Source organism: Gasterosteus aculeatus, chromosome 11, assembly GCF_964276395.1.
Source record: "Gasterosteus aculeatus chromosome 11, fGasAcu3.hap1.1, whole genome shotgun sequence".
Classification (NCBI taxonomy): domain Eukaryota; kingdom Metazoa; phylum Chordata; class Actinopteri; order Perciformes; family Gasterosteidae; genus Gasterosteus; species Gasterosteus aculeatus.
Genome location: NC_135699.1, coordinates 4964847 through 4984871, shown reverse-complemented (window position 1 = coordinate 4984871; position 20025 = coordinate 4964847). Strand labels below are relative to the sequence as shown.

The 20025-nt window shown below is 45.3% G+C and overlaps 1 protein-coding gene and 1 long non-coding RNA gene across 3 annotated transcripts; both read right to left on the bottom strand.

Annotated features, from left to right (window-relative positions):
* Nucleotides 1–10: 10 nt before the first annotated feature.
* LOC144384614 (uncharacterized) lies at nt 11–6231 on the bottom strand. Its single transcript, XR_013451424.1, has 3 exons — nt 5965–6231; nt 5726–5807; nt 11–129 (listed from the first exon to the last, which is right to left on the bottom strand). It is a non-coding gene; the product is annotated as an uncharacterized LOC144384614 (long non-coding RNA).
* A 1722-nt stretch (nt 6232–7953) lies between these two features.
* On the bottom strand, nt 7954–15051 carry pih1d1 (PIH1 domain containing 1). Of its 2 annotated transcripts, none has more exons than XM_040191829.2 (11): nt 14949–15051; nt 14165–14302; nt 13082–13139; nt 12793–12981; nt 9989–10050; nt 9802–9883; nt 9630–9726; nt 9423–9449; nt 9222–9300; nt 8532–8675; nt 7954–8067 (listed from the first exon to the last, which is right to left on the bottom strand). In XM_040191829.2, the coding sequence occupies exons 2-11, from the start codon at nt 14243–14245 to the stop codon at nt 8032–8034; spliced, it is 855 nt and encodes a 284-aa protein (XP_040047763.2). In that variant the 5' UTR covers nt 14246–14302; nt 14949–15051; the 3' UTR covers nt 7954–8031. The 2 variants fall into 2 exon arrangements, with proteins under 2 accessions (XP_040047763.2, XP_040047764.2); XM_040191830.2 differs by having other exon boundaries at nt 13082–13159; nt 14949–15007.
* Between the last annotated feature and the right edge of the window lie 4974 nt (nt 15052–20025).

Sequence of the window (20025 nt, the reverse complement as noted above, 5' to 3'; positions counted from 1 at the left end):
CCTGCAGAGAAGAGGAAGATGAACAGAGAGATAAATATTTCCGTCAATCACAGGAATGAAAGCTTTATGGAATGAATACGGAGGGATGGTGCTCTACTCACTCATACTCCTCTTCTACATCTGACATCTCTGCAAGTAGGAGAATGAAATGGAAATCAACTCAAGAAGATCAATGAATCAGTAGAATGAAATCATTTCAAGTACTCATCGGGGGAATGAGAGGTCAAAGGTCAAAGAGCAAAAGCTGGTCCATCTGGCCTATCTCCTAGCGCTGACATTTGAGTTTTTATTGTCATTTCTTGATCATCGTTAGAAGAGATTGCTTTAAAATTTGGGAAAGATATTCGTGATGCCCGGAGGATTCATTTAATAACTTTGGTTAATCCCTGACTTTTCTTCATGCACTATCAGCAGGTAAAGCCTTTCACTTAATCAGTAGCCAGGTTACCATCCAGAGCTCAAAAACACTGCCCTCCACCCCCCACCCTCCGAAACATCTACCCCGTAGTTCCTTACAGCAGCATGTTAAGTTCATTGTTAGGCTGTGACCACTGGTGGCCTTATAAGTGATGAATATTTATTAAAAAAGACCTGGAACATTTGATAGCATTTGCGGTGTAAAATAGTGACGTGGATGTGGGCTGGGCTGTGCACAACTACGTGAGTGATTCCTCATAGACTAATCACGGTTGTCCACAGTTCCTATACTCTGCTCTTATTAATCCCTTTGGAGACAGAAAAACACACAGATAAGCAGAGGGAGACGCAATGCACCCCGACATGGTTTCGGCTATAAATTGTTCCTCTGAGCTGCCATTGTCCTGGCGTGGAACCACGTACAGACACAGTGGGTGCGTGCGGAGTGACACCTTCCTGGCACTGGACCCACAAGTATTGATGCTGCGGGAACAGTTGAGAATGTGACGGGTTAAACCCGTAGAGACAAGCTGAGATAGAGTTTCTATCACTTTCGAGTTTCCGCCGCCCTGTCTCCTCTTTTGTCCTCCCTCCGGCCAAACATATTTCTACTCTGTGCTGAACATTCTGACTTTATTTGAAACCAGAAGCAGCTTGAAAGAAGCTGTTTCTGTTTAAATTCTGGTTAAATTCTTAACCTTTATCCCTCTACAGACCATCATGCGAAGAAAAAAAAAAAAAAATCTTGTATTCTCTCAATCTGTCTGTCTTATTATATAGGCCTTTGACTCATTCCCACATCTGCTGTTACATCCATTGCAATACTAACCCAGCGGCATTGCAGAGCCAAGTGCTGTTACTGATCTCACCTCCTACTTCTTGCGTTACACTGACTTCACCTCTTTCGCCCTCACTTTCCTCTTTCACCCCCCTGTCTCCTAACCAAATTCTCACCCTAGTAACCTCTGCCCGTCCGACCACCTGCCCTCTTGACCCCATTCCATCACATCTTCTACAATCTATCGCACCTGACCTTTTTCCTTTCCTCACCTGTCTCATCAACAATGCTCTGTTATCTGGCTGTTTTCCCAATTCTCTGAAGGAGGCAAGAGTCAACCCTCTCCTGAAGAAACCTACCCTCAACCCTTCTGAAGAAAACAACTGCAGACCTCTCTTCTTCTTCCCTTTTTGTCCAAAACTGAACATGCAACCTTTAGCCAACTCTCCTCATATCTCCACCGTAACAACCTCCTTGACCCCCACCAGTCAGGCTTCAAGGCAGGCTACTCCACAGAGACTGCTCTCCTTGCGGTCTCAGAGCAACTCCACACTGCTAGAACCGCCTCTCTCTCCTCTGTCCTCATCCTTCTGGACCTCTCTGCTGCACTTGACATGGTCAACCACCAGATCCTTATTTCCTCCCTTGAGGAACTTGGTGTCTCAGGCTCTGCTCTCTCCCTTCTCTCGTCCTACCTCGACGGCCGCACCTACCGGGTAACCTGGCGAGGATCTGTGTCGGAACCTTGACCTCTTACTACTGGAGTTCCTCAGGGTTCCGTCCTGGGTCCCCTCCTCTTCTCGCTCCACACCAACTCTCTCGGCGCTGTCATTCGGTCGCATGGCTTCGCCTACCACAGCTATGCCAATGACACCCAACTAATTCTCTCCTTCCCTCACTCGGACACCCAGGTGGCGTCTCGGATCTCTGCCTGTCTTACTGACATCTCTCAGTGGATGTCCGCCCACCATCGGAAAATCAACCCCGACAAGACTGAACTACTTCTCTTTCCGGGAAAAGATTCTCCGACCCAGGACGTGACGGTCAACTTTGGCAACTCTGTGCTAACGCCCATTTTAACCGCTAAGAACCTCGGCGTCACACTCGACGGCCAACTTTCCCTGACTCCCAACATCACGGCGACAACACAATCCTGTAGATCTACAACATCAGGAGAACACGTCCTCTTCTCACTCAGAAGGCTGCGCAGGTACTGATTCAGGCTCTTGTTATCTCACGCTTGGACTACTGCAACTCCCTCCTGGCTGGTCTCCCTGCCACCGCCATTCGACCTCTGCAGCTCATCCAGAATGCAGCAGCTCGACTGGTCTTCAACCTTCTGAAATTCTCCCACACTCCTCCGCTCTCTTCACTGGCTACCGGTGGCCGCCCGCATCCAGTTCAAAACATTGGTGCTCACGTACCATGCTGTGAATGGATCGGGTCCGGCTTACATCCAGGACATGGTCAAACCCGACATACCGACCCGCACTCTCCGCTCTGCATCTGCAAAACTACTTGTTCCTCCCTCACTGAGAGCAAAACACTCGACTAGATCGCAACTCTTTGCTGTCCTTGCTCTGAAATGGTGGAACGAGCTCTCTGAAGACACCAGGACCGCAGAGAGCCTTCACATCTTCCACCGCAAACTAAAGACACACCTCTTCAGACTCCACCTCGACTAAAGACTAAGAGATTGTAGCACTTGAATTGTACTTGTAACGTCACTTATCTATAGCAAATTGTAAATTGGGTTATTTGAGGAAATTGCACTTTCTTGTTTCTTGTTCTTCTGAGTTTGTACCCTATGGTTGAAGGCACTTATTGTAAGTCGCTTTGGATAAAAGTGTCAGCTAAATGACATGTAGAGAGAACAACTGGCCCTTTTTGATTGATACCACTCTAATGTCTGGAGGTAAATACAACGTGTTACTCTAAGCTTAACTTGGCATAAAGACTAGAAAGAGGGGGACTCTATGGAGCTTCATAGTGAGTTTCAGTATTTGTTGTTTATCTATTTGCTACTTCCCTGTGTTTTTCTCGCTCACTGCTCTCAAAAAAGGCTCCAATAACTACTACTGTTTCTGTTCACTAGGCAGACTCAAGTAGCAGCGATCGCTGGTAAACACAGTGGGGAATTTATCACTAAATGGGCAACATATTTTCCTATGAAGTTGGTGGAGACCAAAATCAGAGCCAAAAGAGAGTGAAATTTGGACTTGCATTCAGCAGGAGAGAAGCACTCAAAATGAATGAAAATGATGCTCCACAACTGTTGGATGTGTAATTGACACAGTTTGCTAACAAGCTTGCAACATAGCAGAGCAATACAGTGTGTCAATGCCAGACAATATATAAAGAAATTATTGCAAGAATAATATTGGACTGTTTCTTTAAGTAAGCCGCGTAGTATGAGAATAACCCGGAGCATCTTCTTCCCCACCTACTGCAGGATGATGCAGCTCTGCTGTCACAGGGACAGAAACAGGAAAACGTTCCTGCCAAATGCAAAACAAATCACCTCTGGCTAAATCCTCATTTAATTGAACTTTACCAATAACCAGGTCTTAATTTAATATCAATTACCACTGCACTACTGTCTTAATTTAATATCAATTACCACTGCACTACTGTCTTAATTTAATATCAATTACCATTGAACTATACTGTCTTAATGTTATTTTATACCAATTCCACTCAACTGTACACTTCTTTTACACTCATTTTCACTAAATATACAACGTTTACTCACGAACACTGTATATAATTGTATTTTTCTTTTTTCTATTTTATTTTATTGTATTGTGTATATATTGTGCATTTTTAATTACTGTATTGCTACTGCTACACACAAATTGTGCCTTGGGGATTAACAAAGTATATACCTATCTAGCTATCTAGTGTGGTTTTGATATAAAAGGTGTATCTTATAATATATCTACAACTGACAGAAATAAGAGTAATAAGAATCGGCCTACTGCCCCGCTCAAAGGCTCGGGCAGTGTGATCTTAAATGGAGGGAAGATCTAACTCCAAAGCTATGTGAAGGTAAGACCTATGAATAGGTACAGGATGGATGGAGAGATGAGCGGAGGTGGGGGCTGACTCAGGGGATTTGGGAAAGGATTCAGGTTCCATCCAACAACAGGCTGAGCCCTTAGCAGGGTTAATTTTAGTCAAGGGCAATATGTGTGCGTGTGTGTGTGTGTGTGTGTGTGTTTACCTCATTGTTATTAAAGACAGGCTGTTGTAAACTATCACGTCTTTTGGAGAGACTACTTGGGAAAATAGTCCTTGTGTTGCTTGAAATGGATTTACATGTCAAAATTAATTCCACCATCTACAATGACCTCAAGCAGCCACTTGTAAATGTTCTACACAAACACTCACACAAGATATGTCAAAGGTCTGATAGCTAACTAGGCTGGTGAAGGACATGCAGGCCAGACGGTGCCGCGATTTTGATTCTTGGCTTTTACAGCTATTGTGATCTTAATTAAAAAGAATCGAAATCACCACTTGGCAGCTAAGTGGGAACCTTGTTTCTGTTTTGTGAGCTGCGGCATTAGACCTCATCCTCCGTCAGGGGAACAGAACGCGACCATAAGCTGGCTGTGACTGGACCACCGTGCGTATAAATATCTATCCCTACATAATAAAGGTGTGTGATTCGAACGTGTCAGCACTAACAGACGCACAAGTGGCTGCAAACACACAGCAGCCAGGTGTCTAGTATCAGCAGCAACCCCAGATTTTGTTGTATCTGTTGTTTGCAATAAATACAAATGCACTAGATTTGTTGAGCGGTCGTAGAGAGGATGTGCTGAACCCTGGCTCCCCCATGTTGAAGTGTCGCTGACACACATAACCCCTAATTGCTATCTTGGATAAAACCCTGGGTTAAAAATGCAATGTAAGTTGCTTTGGATAAAAGGATCAGCTAAATTACCTGTAATTTAATGTTGAATGCAATTTGAGAGCTGCAAAAAGCAGAGATGGAATATGATTTGAATTCTAAAACACCGCCACTCCTTTAAATGCACTGTCCAGCAGACAGTGGATTATCCAAAGGGTATCATATAAAACTGTTTACATATAACTGTTTACTGCAAGACGTTTCTGGATTGTTTAAGGGAAAAATCCTATTCCATTTAGTTTTTGTGTAGCGGTAAAAGTTTCGACAGCAGGCATCTAAACTTCGAGGCATCAAGCTTTTTTCTTGTTAGATAAGGGTAGAAGTGTTTCAGAAAATGTGTTGGTTTTTTTGTAATCTGAGTGAAAAGACCCTTGAATGTGTACTTTTCCTGAGAAAAACTTTTTTTCAAAACCTTTTTTAACATTGCATTAACTTGAATTGTTTCCGGAGATAAATGAACAATATAATAATCAGTATCAAAGTGATATCAGTGAAAAATGGCATCTATGGTTCACACTGATAATCAGATTTAATCATTAATTTAGGCCACATTTTTTTACATTGTCATTCTTTCATGACAAAAGATGTTTGAGGTTTCAAAGATATTCCCTCACCGTGCTGCATTCAGGAACGCTCACACACCCGAGATTGGGACTGCTGAAAATACAGGAAGCTGTTCACTGACAGATTACGCAACTGCAAAATAAAGTAAACATGTTTGGTGAGCATTCAAAGCAAGAAAGGAAAAGAAAGCATGCAAAGTGTCCACTGCGATGGTGAAATAAACGGAAAACTATTTGCTTGAATCGTTCTCATGCTACTGAGATGCTACATTAAAGACAGACAGACGTACCTGAATGAAGGTGTGGTACCACCCGACACAACAGAGAGCGGCTGAGATACGCAGAATGGCTAATGTACAAACAGAGGGGGTTTATATTGAGAGGTGGAGGGGCCCTGTGTGTGTGTCAATGAATGTACATGCTGTGAGAATTACCGGGTGTCCGAGTATATGATACAAGAATAACTGTGAGTCTGTGTGTGTGTGTGTGTGTGTGTGTGTGTGTGTGTGTGTGTGTGTGTGTGTGTGTGCGTGTGTGTGTGGTCAGGGCTGGGGGCCACAGGCGGATTAAGCGGAGGCAGAAAGACGAGCACCTCGCAGGATATGGGAGAACAGAGGGATGACCTCACTGGACCAACAGAGGGCTGCGGTCCGAGAGGGGGGGAGACCAGATCAGACAGAGAAACATGGGAGGGAAGATCTGGCACGGGACAGAGGCCACAGAAGCAGTTTGATAAATGATGGTTGCCACCCGACAGTCTGAGCGGAGCAGGAGAGAGTGGGGCAGGAAGGTGGCAGAAGACATGCAGACAAATGGGCCATCAACCTCATCATTGCCTGTTGTCAGCAAAAGCATGGAGAACAAAATGAAAGCGCATTATCATTTCTGCTGTGCTCTTTTAACCCGTCCTCTTCCTCACTTTGCAGCAGAGTGACGCATGAAAGCTCAACAGACGCCGATTGCTCTGCAGCACTCGGGAGGGCGGGACATAAGAAAAGTGAGGGGGGAGGAGCTGCAGGCGGAGGGGTGATCCAAAGCAGAGCCACATATAGAAGAGTGACGGTTTTTTCCCCCCCCATCACAGAAAGAGCTGCACACATGGAGGACATTACAAACTGTCTTCTGGCTGAGATCATCATGATCGGGACTGACATCGAGGAGTTCAATGTGCCTGCTACATTGCTCAATGTTGAACGTTTTAAGAGGCTATATATATATTTATATATATTTATTAGAAGTAAGATACGGTCAAATATATTTAGGCCCTGTTAAAAGTAATTAGTAATTAGTGAAAGGGTTCTATGAAAAAGAGCCATTGGATTGCTAGATGGCCAGTCCGCTTTCAAGGGTCTGCACTTGGCCAAAAGAAAGTCGTGCAATACTGTGGGAGCTATTATTTTTCAGTTATTTATTCTTAAATATTATTGTTTGTTGATCTAGTATTAAGATAGCTTTTTGTATTTAGTTTAATTATTTTTTACATTACAGGTTATTTAGCTGACGATTTTATCCAAAGCGACTAACATTATATTTTTAACCTGTGGCTTTTTACATTTTTGCCCGGGGAGCAACGAGGAGTTAGGTGTCTTGCTCAGGGACAATTCGACATGGGAATTGGAGCAGCCGGGGCATCAAACCACTAGCGCACCCGCTCTACCCCTGCGCCACATAGACCCTTTTGTCACTAAGTATGTGTAGTTTTGGTTAATTGTTTGGGTAATTGAACCACTAATTAATAGGGTCATACTGTGGGCACCTGTGGGTTATTAGCCAGGTAGGACCAGCATGCACCTGGGTAACATATACCACATACCAGCGAGACAGCGAGCCAAGGAAGGCAGCCGAGCCAATTGTATGTGTTTGTTGCCTTCTTTGAAAATAAAGTGTGAACAAAAGGAACCGATTGGCTGGACAATACGCTCTCTTGCTGCTAGTGGCCCTTTGATTTAAAGATCTGTAGGACAAATGGCAACTACAAATACTAATGAGTATTTTTCCCACAGTCACACTCATGTTTAACGACCAGACACATCTGGTGGCCTTCATCAGCGGCTGTTTACACTTGAGGGCCACCAGATGTGGATGGAACGGCCTGTGAGTGAAGAGGCGCTTCCCTGCCCCAACAGGCCCGAGCTCTGGGATTCAGCAGCTGCTTAGTGGGTAACTGGCCAAAAGCAGATGTGAGGAAATCTCCAACTGTCCTGGAATTTGCTCTACGCAGCAAAAAATGTCCTCATTATGACATTTTACTCTTACTTAAAATGACACAGAAACGTAGCTTATTTAAAAAAATATGCTTTTATTATGACAGCGTCATTATTTTCAACAAAAGATAACAAGGCATTACATCCTTCATTTCATGAGGACACCACCGGCACCGTGACTGTGAGGATCTAGGAGAGAAAACAGAAAGTAAATGAACCGTGTGTGTGTGTGTCAGTGCTTTTAGGTGGTGCTGTGTGAGCTACTTCTCTGTGCTCGATGTATTATATGCAGGCTGTTGGCAGGCACGCGTTTTGTAAAAACAAAGCTCCCTGTATGGGCCCGGTAGCAAACCATACTCCTACATCTCTTACCACAGACGGACAAATTTCACGGGCTCCCTCGAGCGCCATGAATTATGTAACTTTAGTGAAAGCTAACCAACCTTTTGAAACAACAAAAAGACACTGCTGCCATTCAGACAGCATAAGTGGACATGGAGGCTACACTTGGACTGATTTACATTTTTTTAGGTGGAGCTTGGCTGCTGTAGAATGATGCATGGATAATGATGTACAGTATGTTCCGACCGCCCTCTAATGTAGTACACTGATAGAAATGCATTGTGTTATCACATTAGGTGCTTTTTGTGAACCTGAGTGCTGCCGTTGTACTGTGCCACGCTGTTCTCCTGGTCCACCAGGAAGGGGAGGAAGACGTCCAAATGGAAGAGCGAGGGCCGAGCTGTCAACACCAGTCGGTCCTCTCCGAGGTCCAGAAGCAGAGAGCGAGACGACGCCTGCACGGGAGACAAGTTCACCCACACTGACAGTCTGTCTCTGCATGTGGCAACGAGACACTCCATAGTATTTTGTCATTACACATCCTAAGAGCCAGCAGTGGAAAATACGAAGGGGCGTAACCATGGCTTAGACATCGGATGGGTCCGCTGCTACGATCTACGAGAGGGGGGGGGGGGGGGGGGGGACACACAACCTCTATAAAGAATGCGTGGTTACGCCCTTGGAAAATTGGAAAATGCCATTCCTTATATGAGGCTATGGCTACATCAGTTATCTGCCATTCCTTTCAATGGAAACAGGCTCATACTGGTCCTGGGCATTTCCAAGACGACTTTTGTTTAGTTTTCTTCGACTTGGTCCGATTAGCCTGTGGGGGCTTTGGTGGCATGTGAGCTTTGCACTCACTGCATCAGTGTGCTCCACTGACTCTTTGTGGTTCTTGGTCCAGGGGTCAAAGGTGAACAGATAATTTTCACCCCAGACGTGATGACAAACAACTAGGCAGCAGTGTTTCCCACAGATCCAACGGCAATGTGTCTCACCACTCCGGGCAGCTTTATTTCTGCAATGAGGTACTCTGGATCACCAGCAGGGGGCTCCACCAGCAACGTGAACTCTGGTCTGCAGACAGAGAGGGTGATGAGTAGGCACAGAGAACAGAGGAACGGGAAGCAAACAAGCCAGAGACCAAAACAGAAATGATGTAATACGGCGAGTTGCTGTGAAGATATGAGGAGGTTTACCTTTTGGGAGTCGATGGGGAATTCTCTCTGTGGGGGAAAGAAAACACGTGGCCGCCTGTTATGGGAGCATCATTTCCTCCTTTCAAGTGATAACATCAAGAAAAATGTGCCGGTGCCAACGAGGAGGCCTAGAAACAGAAGCCCGGAGAGGTCCTGTTTTCTGCTGACCAGCCCGTCCACACTGAGACGGAGACCGCAGGGACGTACTGAGGCTGCAGCTCTTGAATCACCGGCCTGCTCTTTGTCCGAATGTTTTGCTCACTGACAGAACCCAAGAACTTTCGGTTCTTCAACACTTTCCAGTCTAAAGAAACACAGAAAAAAAAGAAAAAACTCAACATCTACTCCAAAGGATACTCTCACACACACACTCACTGACCTCTACTTAGCTCCAGATCATGTTTGTTCTCCAAACCCTCTAAAGAGACCAAAATGATGAACTGCTGGAACAGGGGATCCTCCTGCAAGACACATCCCACATCCCATAAGGACAAAAAAAAACATAATGAATGAAAGAAGTGGCCGCACGCACGCACAAACACACACACACACACACACACACACACCTGGCACTTGTGGAAGAACTCCTGATTGACGACCACATCATACGCTGTGCAACCCTGTGAGTCTGAAACGGAAGACAAAAACACATCCTTTCAGGACAAAGGGACTATGACGGAAAATATCGACCCAGGCCAAACACAAACAATCCACTTCCGGTGGACCATATTTGGAAAATGGGAAGTAACAAATATAGACACATTGTAGCTCCAGCTCTCATATCTCATATTTTGGGGATTTCAACCAGTGACTGTTTCAGTTTTAGAGAGGAAACAGAAAGTGAGCACAAGAGATTTGTCCTGAACCGTTCACCGCCTACATTGCGTTACTTAGGCACAGGAAGTGCCAAAAAATAACATTGCGACTAATGAGTAATATAACCACATGAACACCTCACCTCGTGTGTACGAGTTGAAAGACACAGTTGGAAATTTGCCGACTTCAAAAGCAGTCCGCTTTTCAGAACTGATGTTTCTCTCAGCAGTGATACAAGGTCACACTTGGCCGTGACAAAGACATTGTAGAAACATGTCGCCACTAGCGGGACGTCTGGGACACTAGCGGGACGTCTGGGACAGTGCCAAAAGAGTGGCAGACCGGGGTGGTGGTACCCCTCTTCAAAAAGGGGGACCAGAGAGTGTGTGCCAATTACAGGGGTATCACACTACTCAGCCTCCCGGGTAAAGTCTACTCTAAGGTGCTGGAAAGGAGGGTTCGGCCGATAGTTGAACCAAGGATTGAAGAGGAACAATGCGGTTTTCGTCCTGGTCGTGGAACAATGGACCAGCTCTTCACTCTTTCCAGGGTCATAGAGGGGGCTTGGCAGTATGCTCATCCGGTCTACATGTGTTTTGTGGACTTGGAGAAGGCGTATGACCGGGTCCCCCGAGAGAAACTGTGGGAGGTGCTGCGGGAGTACGGGGTGAGGGGGTCCTTGCTTGGGGCCATCCAATCCTTGTACGGCCAAAGCGAGAGCTGTGTTCGGGTGCTCGGCAGTAAGTCGAAAGCGTTTCCGGTGGGGATTGGCCTTCGCCAGGGCTGCGCCTTGTCACCAATCTTGTTTGCGGTTTTCATGGACAGGATATCGAGGCGTAGTCGGGGGGAGGAGGGTCTACAGTTCGGGGGGCTGCGGATCACATCGCTGCTTTTTGCAGATGATGTGGTCCTGATGGCATCTTCTGTCTGTGACCTCCAACTCTCAATGGAGCGTTTCGCAGTCGAGTGTGAAGCGGTCGGGATGAGGATTAGCACCTCTAAATCTGAGGCCATGGTTCTCAGCAGGAAACCGATGGATTGCCTACTCCAGGTAGGGAATGTGTCCTTACCCCAAGTGAAGGAGTTCAAGTACCTCGGGGTCTTGTTCACGAGTGAGGGGAAGATGGAGTGTGAGTTTGGCCGGAGAATCGGAGCAGCGGGGGCGGTATTGCACTCGCTTTACCGCACCGTTGTAACAAAAAGAGAGCTGAGCCGGAGCAAAGCTCTCGATCTACCGGTCAATCTTCATTCCTACCCTCACCTGTGGTCATGAAGGATGGGTCATGACCAAAAGAACTAGGTCACGGGTACAAGCGGCCGAAATGGGTTTCCTCAGGAGAGTGGCTGGCGTCTCCCTTAGGGATAGGGTGAGAAGCTCAGCCATTCGCGAGGAGCTCGGAGTAGAGCCGCTGCTCCTTTGCGTCGAAAGGAGCCAGTTATGGTGGTTTGGGCATCTGGTGAGGATGCCCCCTGGGCGCCTCCCTAGGGAGGTGTTTCAGGCACGACCAGCTGGGAAGAGGCCCCGGGGGAGACCCAGGACTAGGTGGAGAGATTATATCTCTGGACTGGCCTGGGAACGCCTTGGGATCCCCCAGTCAGAGCTGGTAGATGTGGCCCGGAAAAGGGAAGTTTGGGGTCCCCTGCTGGAGCTGTTGCCCCCGCGACCCGACCCCGGATAAGCGGTTGAAAATGGATGGACTAGCGGGACGTCAAAGCAATTTGCATTGCCTGTGGGTTGTGATTCACATTAGAGATAAAAATAAAAGATTAAAAAAAAAAAAAGTCTTGATTTGAAATGCTGCCCGGTTGCAGGGAAAGTCCTCGGACCATGAAGGAACTTTTCACCTCCGGTTATCACAGTAAAGGGTCTGCATACCAGAAGCAATGAGCACAAAGTGCCGGGCTGAGTGGGAATTTTGGAAATAGGCCGCCAAAGCAAATTGTTCCCTAAAAAACTAAAAAACCCAGCCGCGGATCTGTGATCGATGACGTTGAGCCACAATGACGCAATCCCAACACAGTGGGGAGACCGTCTTGTGGAGGACCAAAGGAATGGCCCTGATCTTTCTTTCTTTCGTTCATCTCTCTCTCACACGCAGCACACAGCTGGTCTGGGGTTTATTCAGGTTCCCACTGAAATCCTAGGTTCAAACTTGTCCGAAGCGGTCTGCTTCAGCCTGCCAACAGACGTGAAGGCAGACTCACTTCGCGGCTAGCGGTGTCATTTACTGCGGAAAGTCTTCAACTCGCTATTTATATCTGTTACTCTATGTTTTGCAGTTTGTCCAATGAAATCAGCTGGGCATTGGCTTTTAAATTACATTTTATGACGAATAATTGTCTTGTCTTCTGCAAACAGACAAAAAAGTCCCGAAGCTTGCTACAGCTCATAACGTCGTCCCGACCCACGCCGCCTTCAGCCGCCAGCCGTTAATTGCACCAATAGCTAGCCGCCGTCGAGCTGCCTCCACGTAGAGAGACACTTGGAGGCAATTAAATTAAATCGCAGCAAAGAGAAGAAAAGAGAGAAAAATAAAGCTCTCGGGTCACATACTGTTGTCTATTTCTGTGTGGGGCTCGCCGATGCTCATGGGTACCCTGTAGCCGCTGGGATCTTCCGATTGGAGCAGCTGCACCAGCTCCTCTCTGGAGATTTCCGGAGGCAGCGGTACTGCATTCGACTGACAAATGTTGATGAAGACCTTCTGCTTGCTTGGCTCCGAAAGAGTCTTCACACACATGCCTGAGAGAGGGGAAAAATAAACATGCACAAAAAATCCTTTACATAAACAAACTTCCAAAGTTGAGTATTTTGGTAGAACTCGTAGTGAGGAGGCACGTACCCGGCTGTGGTCGGATTACTTTGGAGTCTGGATTGTCAGTCTGCATCTTTCCCATTGTCTAAATACACAGACAGCAATCTATACAAGTTCACGTATCCATTTTATTACATATTCAACAACATAAAAAGAAAAGTTTGTGAGATGAATGCTTAAGTGTCATAGCAGAGGACAGGACAAGAAAGTGATTCAAGCATACCAAATAGGATAACAAACTACAAAGGGCTTGTTGGCAACTGATTTATAAGTGATTTACAATCACGATGTGTTGTTGCAGCATATCATATTCCCTCCTTGTTTATATGAACGCTCGGTCTATATTCCACGTCCTGTTTACTCTGATTAACTTAAAGGGACGGAGGTATTACAGATGGGGCGCGAGGGGAAATGTAGATTATTTTATTTGTTCTTATTTATTTATTTTTTATAATTATTATTTTATTTATAATCTTGTATTAATCCCACATGGGGAAATTAATCTCTGCATTTTACCCGTCCTTAGTAAATAAGGAGCAGTGTGCTGCTGTGAAGCACTGGGACTTCAGTGTCTTGCTCAAGGACAATAAGCTATTTTTGACAAATATTAGTTCTTTTTTTTAATTTGCTTTATAAGTGATTGCACATTTTATTTGTTTTTGGCTGATGGAGCAATCTGGTTTAAATGAAAGTGACTTACATTTTCTTTATTCTATTATTAAGAGTTAATAAAAGCACACACACAGAGTCACAAAATGTCCTTATTTCAATAAAAATTCAGCATGGACCATTTTGTTAAATTTTTGTTGGGGCCCGAACATTTTTCTTCCAAAGCCCACTTTGGAGGAAGAAGTTTGAGAACCACTGATCTAACGCAAATAAATATGCTTCCCAACATGAGCACAGCTTCTTTTAAAACAACCCGTTGTCACGTTTGAAATTAAGAAATAACAACCCACATCAGTGTGGATTGCTCCTCTCAAAAAGAGTTATGAGAAAGAAGAAAGTAAATGAGCCCTTCCTCACACGAACAACTGATGTATAATGTTTTATCATTTGACACATTGATGGCCAAAGTTTCACAGCTCATTTTTTTTAAAGCAATATTACCTGCAGCAGCAGCTGCTGGTAAAGCTCCTCTTCCTGCTGAAGCTCCAGCTCGGAGTTGAGGAGCGAGGAGTCCGTCGTCATGGCTACGGCCTAACAAAAGCCCAAACTGCACAACGGAGTTAAAGGCCTCTTATTTTCCTGTAAGAAAAATCATTAACATTTTAATGATTTAATAGCCCGTTTCCTGTGGAATTTCCCCTCCTCTTTGTTTATGTTTGGATTTGTTTGTGGTTTCTCTTCAGTCGAAAAATATGCAGAGAACTTCATAAAAGTTACATGTCTTACAATATGACGGCACTAAAAGGTGGGTAAAGGGATTTAGTTTGTTCCCAAGAATCATTTCCCTCATAGAAACCAAACATTATATCAGCCTTCATTGGGCAAGCTGAAATGGGTATTTCAGACGTATTGATACCTAGTGTTGACGTTAGCTAACAAAGCCCGAGCTAGCGGTTAGCACACTGATGCTAGCAGCACACTGGTTAAGATGAATGCAGGGCTGCTCGTTAGGAGACACCGGTCCAAAGTCTGATGCAAAGCCAGCCACCGTTTAAGAGTCTTTGCTCAAGTATGAGGAAAGGGGGTCGTGAAATACAGTGAAATAATTAATAACTAACTTAACGTTAAGACGGCACGGTTACTTTCAGCTGGCTGGTAGGGGAAACTAGCCGACTAAGTTATTTGTTTCCTTTTATTAAATAAGCCCTCTTAGATGTGTGTGTGTGTGTGTGTGCGTGCGTGTGTCCCGTGTGTTTATTTCACGAGAGAATATCAGCGTGTTTACCTTTTGCCGCCGTGCTGCTACAGGGAGACGTGGAGGCTGCTGCGTGACGCGACAACACTTCCGTTACGCAACCTACAAAATAAAAGCGCCATCATCAGCGGACACAGTAAATGCTCACATGCTTTTCTTAACTAAGAGAACCGTGACGACCCTCCCACGCACCAGGTCGGCTTGTGGTTGTGATTGTTGTTACAGCTGCTCATTGGAGGGTCGTCACCTGGATGAGCCACACCTGGCTCCTTAAAAGATCTCATCCAGAAACCCCGGGTTGCTGAGAGGAAGACCTGCTGGCTCTAGCAGGACATCGCGGCAGTCCCTGAGCCGGACTGTGACATATGGGGGCCCATCCATTCCTTGGTGATCCGGTGGGACACTGGAGTGCAGCTGGAGTAGCAATTCTTGTGGCATTCCTTGGTGATCCGGTGGGACACTGGAGTGCAGCTGGAGTAGCAATTGTAGCGTAACTGGCTGCGTACCACATGGTATGACTAAGGTTTTTCATGATGTTTTGGTTTGGGGAGACGTTTGAGGGTGTACATTACATTACAGGTAATTTAGCTGACACTTATCTAAAGCAACTTACATTGCATTTTTAACCCATGGCTTTTACATTTTTTCAATAGAACTGTTTCATAGGCTGGAATCACACATACTAAATAGAAACATAGGATAATCCTGTGTAGGTTTGCTGTTCGGCCATGGTGTGAGTAAAGTGCCCTGTACATTGTGAATTATTTGCTGTTCTGTCCCTGTTAGGCTGAAGACCGGATTCCCTTGGAGTTTGTTTGCTTGATTAGTGTGGTCACAAAAGTGGTTCGAGCAGTTGTCTCTGGAGCACGTCCGAGGTTTCAGGGGGGTTGCCAGTATATGGTGGCTTTACCGGGCCTACGGGTTAAAGTGCATACTTTTCAAACATGAAAAAAGGAAAAACCTGTTAGAAGTGGGTGTTCTCCGGCCAAAACTGCAGGCTGTTGATTCCGCTTCGGGCATATTTGATGCAACTGCCTCTAGTGGAGCGGCGGTGACAGAGTTAACACTTGAACAACACAAAGAGTTCCTATTGTTAAAAATGGAAATTAAAAAAATTAGAACTGGAAGAGCGCAGATTGAGTGTTCGGGATGGCGGTGGCTTGGCGCAGGTCTCCGTTGGCTCTGCTGGGCCTTCACATGTTTTTTATGTTACGGTTAATCTGAACTTGGTTCCTCCATTTTGTGAACAAGACCCGGATACATTTTTTTTTTTTTTGCCGTTTGAACGTCTGGCAGTGAGTAGAAACTGGTCAGATGCTGATCGCACGTTACTTTTACAGTGCATTCTCACCGGTAAGGCGCAACAAGCGTATTCTGCTCTCAGTGTAGCGGAAAGTAGAGTGTATGTATCTGTCAAAGCAGCAGTATTGCAAGCCTATGAGTTGGTGCCTGAGGCAATCTATACAAGTTCACGTATCCATTTTATTACATATTCAACATAAAAAGAAAAGTTTGTGAGATGAATGCTTAAGTGTCATAGCAGAGGACAGGACAAGAAAGTGATTCAAACATACCAAATAGGATAACAAACTACAAAGGGCTTGTTGGCAACTGATTTATAAGTGATTTACAATCACGATGTGTTGTTGCAGCATATCATATTCCCTCCTTGTTTATATGAACCCTTGGTCTATATTCCACGTCCTGTTTACTCTGATTAACTTAAAGGGACGGAGGGATTACAGATGGGGCGCGAGGGGAAATGTAGATTATTTTATTTGTTCTTATTTATTTATTTTTTATAATTATTATTATTATTTTATTTATATTCTTGTATTAATCCCACATGGGGAAATTAATCTCTGCATTTTACCCGTCCTTAGTAAATAAGGAGCAATGTGCTGCTGTGAAGCACTGGGGCTTCAGTGTCTTGCTCAAGGACAATAAGCTATTTTTGACAAATATTAGTTCTTTTTTTTAATTTGCTTTATAAGTGATTGCACATTTTATTTGTTTTTGGCTTTGGCTGTTTTTACAATACAGGTAATTTAGCTGACACTTATCTAAAGCAACTTACATTGCATTTTTAACCCATGGCTTTTACATTTTTGCAATAGAACTGTTTCATAGGCTGGAATCACACATACTAAATAGAAACATAGGATAATCCTGTGTAGGTTTGCTGTTTGGCCATGGTGTGAGTAAAGTGCCCTGTACATTGTGAATTATTTGCTGTTCTGTCCCTGTTAGGCTGAAGAACGGATTCCCTTGGAGTTTGTTTGCTTGATTAGTGTGGTCGCGAAAGTGGTTCGAGCAGTTGTCTCGGGAGCACGTCCGAGGTTTCAGGGGGGTTGCCAGTATATGGTGGCTTTACCGGGCTTACGGGTTAATGTGCATACTTTTCAAACATGAAAAAAGGAAAAACCTGTTAGAAGTGGGTGTTCTCCGGCCAAAACTGCAGGCTGTTGATTCCGCTTCGGGCATATTTGATGCAACTGCCTCTAGTGGAGCGGCGGTGACAGAGTTAACACTTGAACAACACAAAGAGTTCCTATTGTTAAAAATGGAAATTAAAAAAATGGAACTGGAAGAGCGCAGATTGAGTGTTCGGGATGGCGGTGGCTTGGCGCAGGTCTCCGTTGGCTCTGCTGGGCCTTCACATGTTTTTTATGTTACGGTTAATCTGAACTTGGTTCCTCCATTTTGTGAACAAGACCCGGATACATTTTTTTTTTTTGCTGTTTGAACGTCTGGCAGTGAGTAGAAACTGGTCAGATGCTGATCGCACGTTACTTTTACAGTGCATTCTCACCGGTAAGGCGCAACAAGCGTATTCTGCTCTCAGTGTAGCGGAAAGTAGAGTGTATGTATCTGTCAAAGCAGCAGTATTGCAAGCCTATGAGTTGGTGCCTGAGGCATACCGCCAGAGGTTTAGATCTTGGGAGAAGTCTGGGAGGAAGACATACGTGGAGTTTGCCAGGGAGTTGACCACTCACTTCACCCGCTGGTGTACATCACTGGAGGTCCATTCGTATGAGGCATTGTGTGATTTGATGGTTCTGGAGAAATTTAAAGACTCTGTTCACAGGCACATATCTACGTATATAAGTGAACGTAAAGTTAAAACAGCTGCAGAAGCAGCCACTCTGGCTGATGAATATGTGTTGACGCACCCCGGTAAGTTCCGGCCTCGGGATGATTGTATGGCAATCATCGGCAGAGCAATGGGCCAATCCTGCACTTGGAGAGCTGTTCAATAAAGTGCTCTTGAGGGTGGATAATTTGTTGGTAAGAAAATGGATGCCGCCAATTTTCCCTCCCATTTGTTTATCCAAGTCTTGAAGCAGCTCCAGGTAAAACATAACCAAGCGTCTGCATACCATGCTCACAGCCGAGGGGCAAAGGAGAGGTTTCATCAAACTGTAAAGTCTCGTGAGCTAGAGCAGGACTGTGAGGAGGGGCTTCCTTGGTTGCTGTTGGCTGCTAGAGAGGATGTGCAGGAGAGCACTGGGTTCAGCCCGCATGAGCTTGTGTTTGGGCATACAGTACGCAGGCCACTAATTTTGCTGCATGATCCCGTTGCACAGCCTGAACCCCCCCAAGAATTGAATCGACTATATTAATAGATTTTTTTTTTTTTTTGGATTCCGGAATCGGTTGTACGTGGCAGCCTTCTGGCTAAGGAGGGGTTAGCTTCTACACAGACGAAAATGAAGCGCCTTTATGACTGAAATGCTGAGCTCCACCAGTTCAGTCCTGGTGATCAGATTCTTGCTTTGTTGCCACTTATTAGTTTATCATTTCAAGCCAAATTTCATGGCCCGTTCATAGTTTTGCGTCAAGTTTCAGAGCAGAACTATTTGTTGTCAACACTAAAGCTGAGGAAGAAAACTCAGATTTGCCTTGTAGTCTTACTACACTCGTGGGTCACAGCCTTTTGCATCAGTGGGAAGTGGGCAACAGCAAGCTGTTAGACCTGTGCTCACGACAGCTACTGTGGGAAGACTTGATTGGACTGCGCATGAGGATGATTGAGTTGTTGTTGCGCAGCCGGTTAAAGAACTCTGAAACTCTGGGTAACTTTGTTTAGGCACTTGGCCAAGGAACATTAGAGTTGTCTGCCCTTGTCAACAGCTACCCGGGTTTTTCTGCGAACGTCCCAACTCAAACACATTTGATGGAGCATGACATTGACGTGGGTGGGGCATTGCCAATCCCCCAGCATTTTACAGAGTGTCAGTGTCAGAACAGAAGCAGAGTAATGGAAGAAGAAATAGACTACATGCTCATAAATAATATTGCGGTACCTTATTCATCCAGCTGGGCATCTCCCTGTCTGCTTGTCGATAAAGCAGATAAAAGTCCTCAGTTTTGTACAGATTATCATAAGGTAAATGCAGTTACTAAACCAGATGCTTACCCACTTGCCACGGATGGAGGATTGTGTGGATCAGGTGGGATCTGCTCACTTTGTCAGTAAATTTGATTTACTCAAGGGTTATTAGCAAGAGCCCCTGTCTGAACAAGCCAGTGAAGGCTCTGCCTTTATAACCCCTTTTGGACTTTTCTCTTCCTCAGTGATGAGGTTGCAGAATGCACCAGCGACCTTTCAGCGTCTAATGAGTATGGTTGTGTCGGGACTGGATGGGTGTGCGGTATACCTTGATGATGTAGTGATCTACAGCAACACCTGGGAAGAACACACATAAGGAAGCTGTTTGATCGACTCCGAAACTATCAACCTTGCGAGTTTGCGAAGGCTACCGTCACCTACCTTGGGAAGGTAGTGGGCCAGGAGCAAGTAAGGTCGGTACAGGCCAAAGTGTCTGCAATTGAGCAGTATCCAGTGCCCACCACCAAGACGGATCTTATGCGTTTCTTGGGTCTGGTGGGTTATTATTGCAGTTTTTGTAGAAACCTTTCAACAGTAGTAGCCCCGCTGACAAATCTGTTTAAGGTTAGAGCAAAGTACCTCTGGTCAGATTTGTGTCAGCAAGTTTTTGTAAATGTTAAGGCTGTGCTGTGTTCACCTCCTTTTCTGGTGGCCCCTTGCATGGAGCGTCCATTCGAGTTGCAGGAGGATGAAAGTGATGTGGGAACCGGGGCT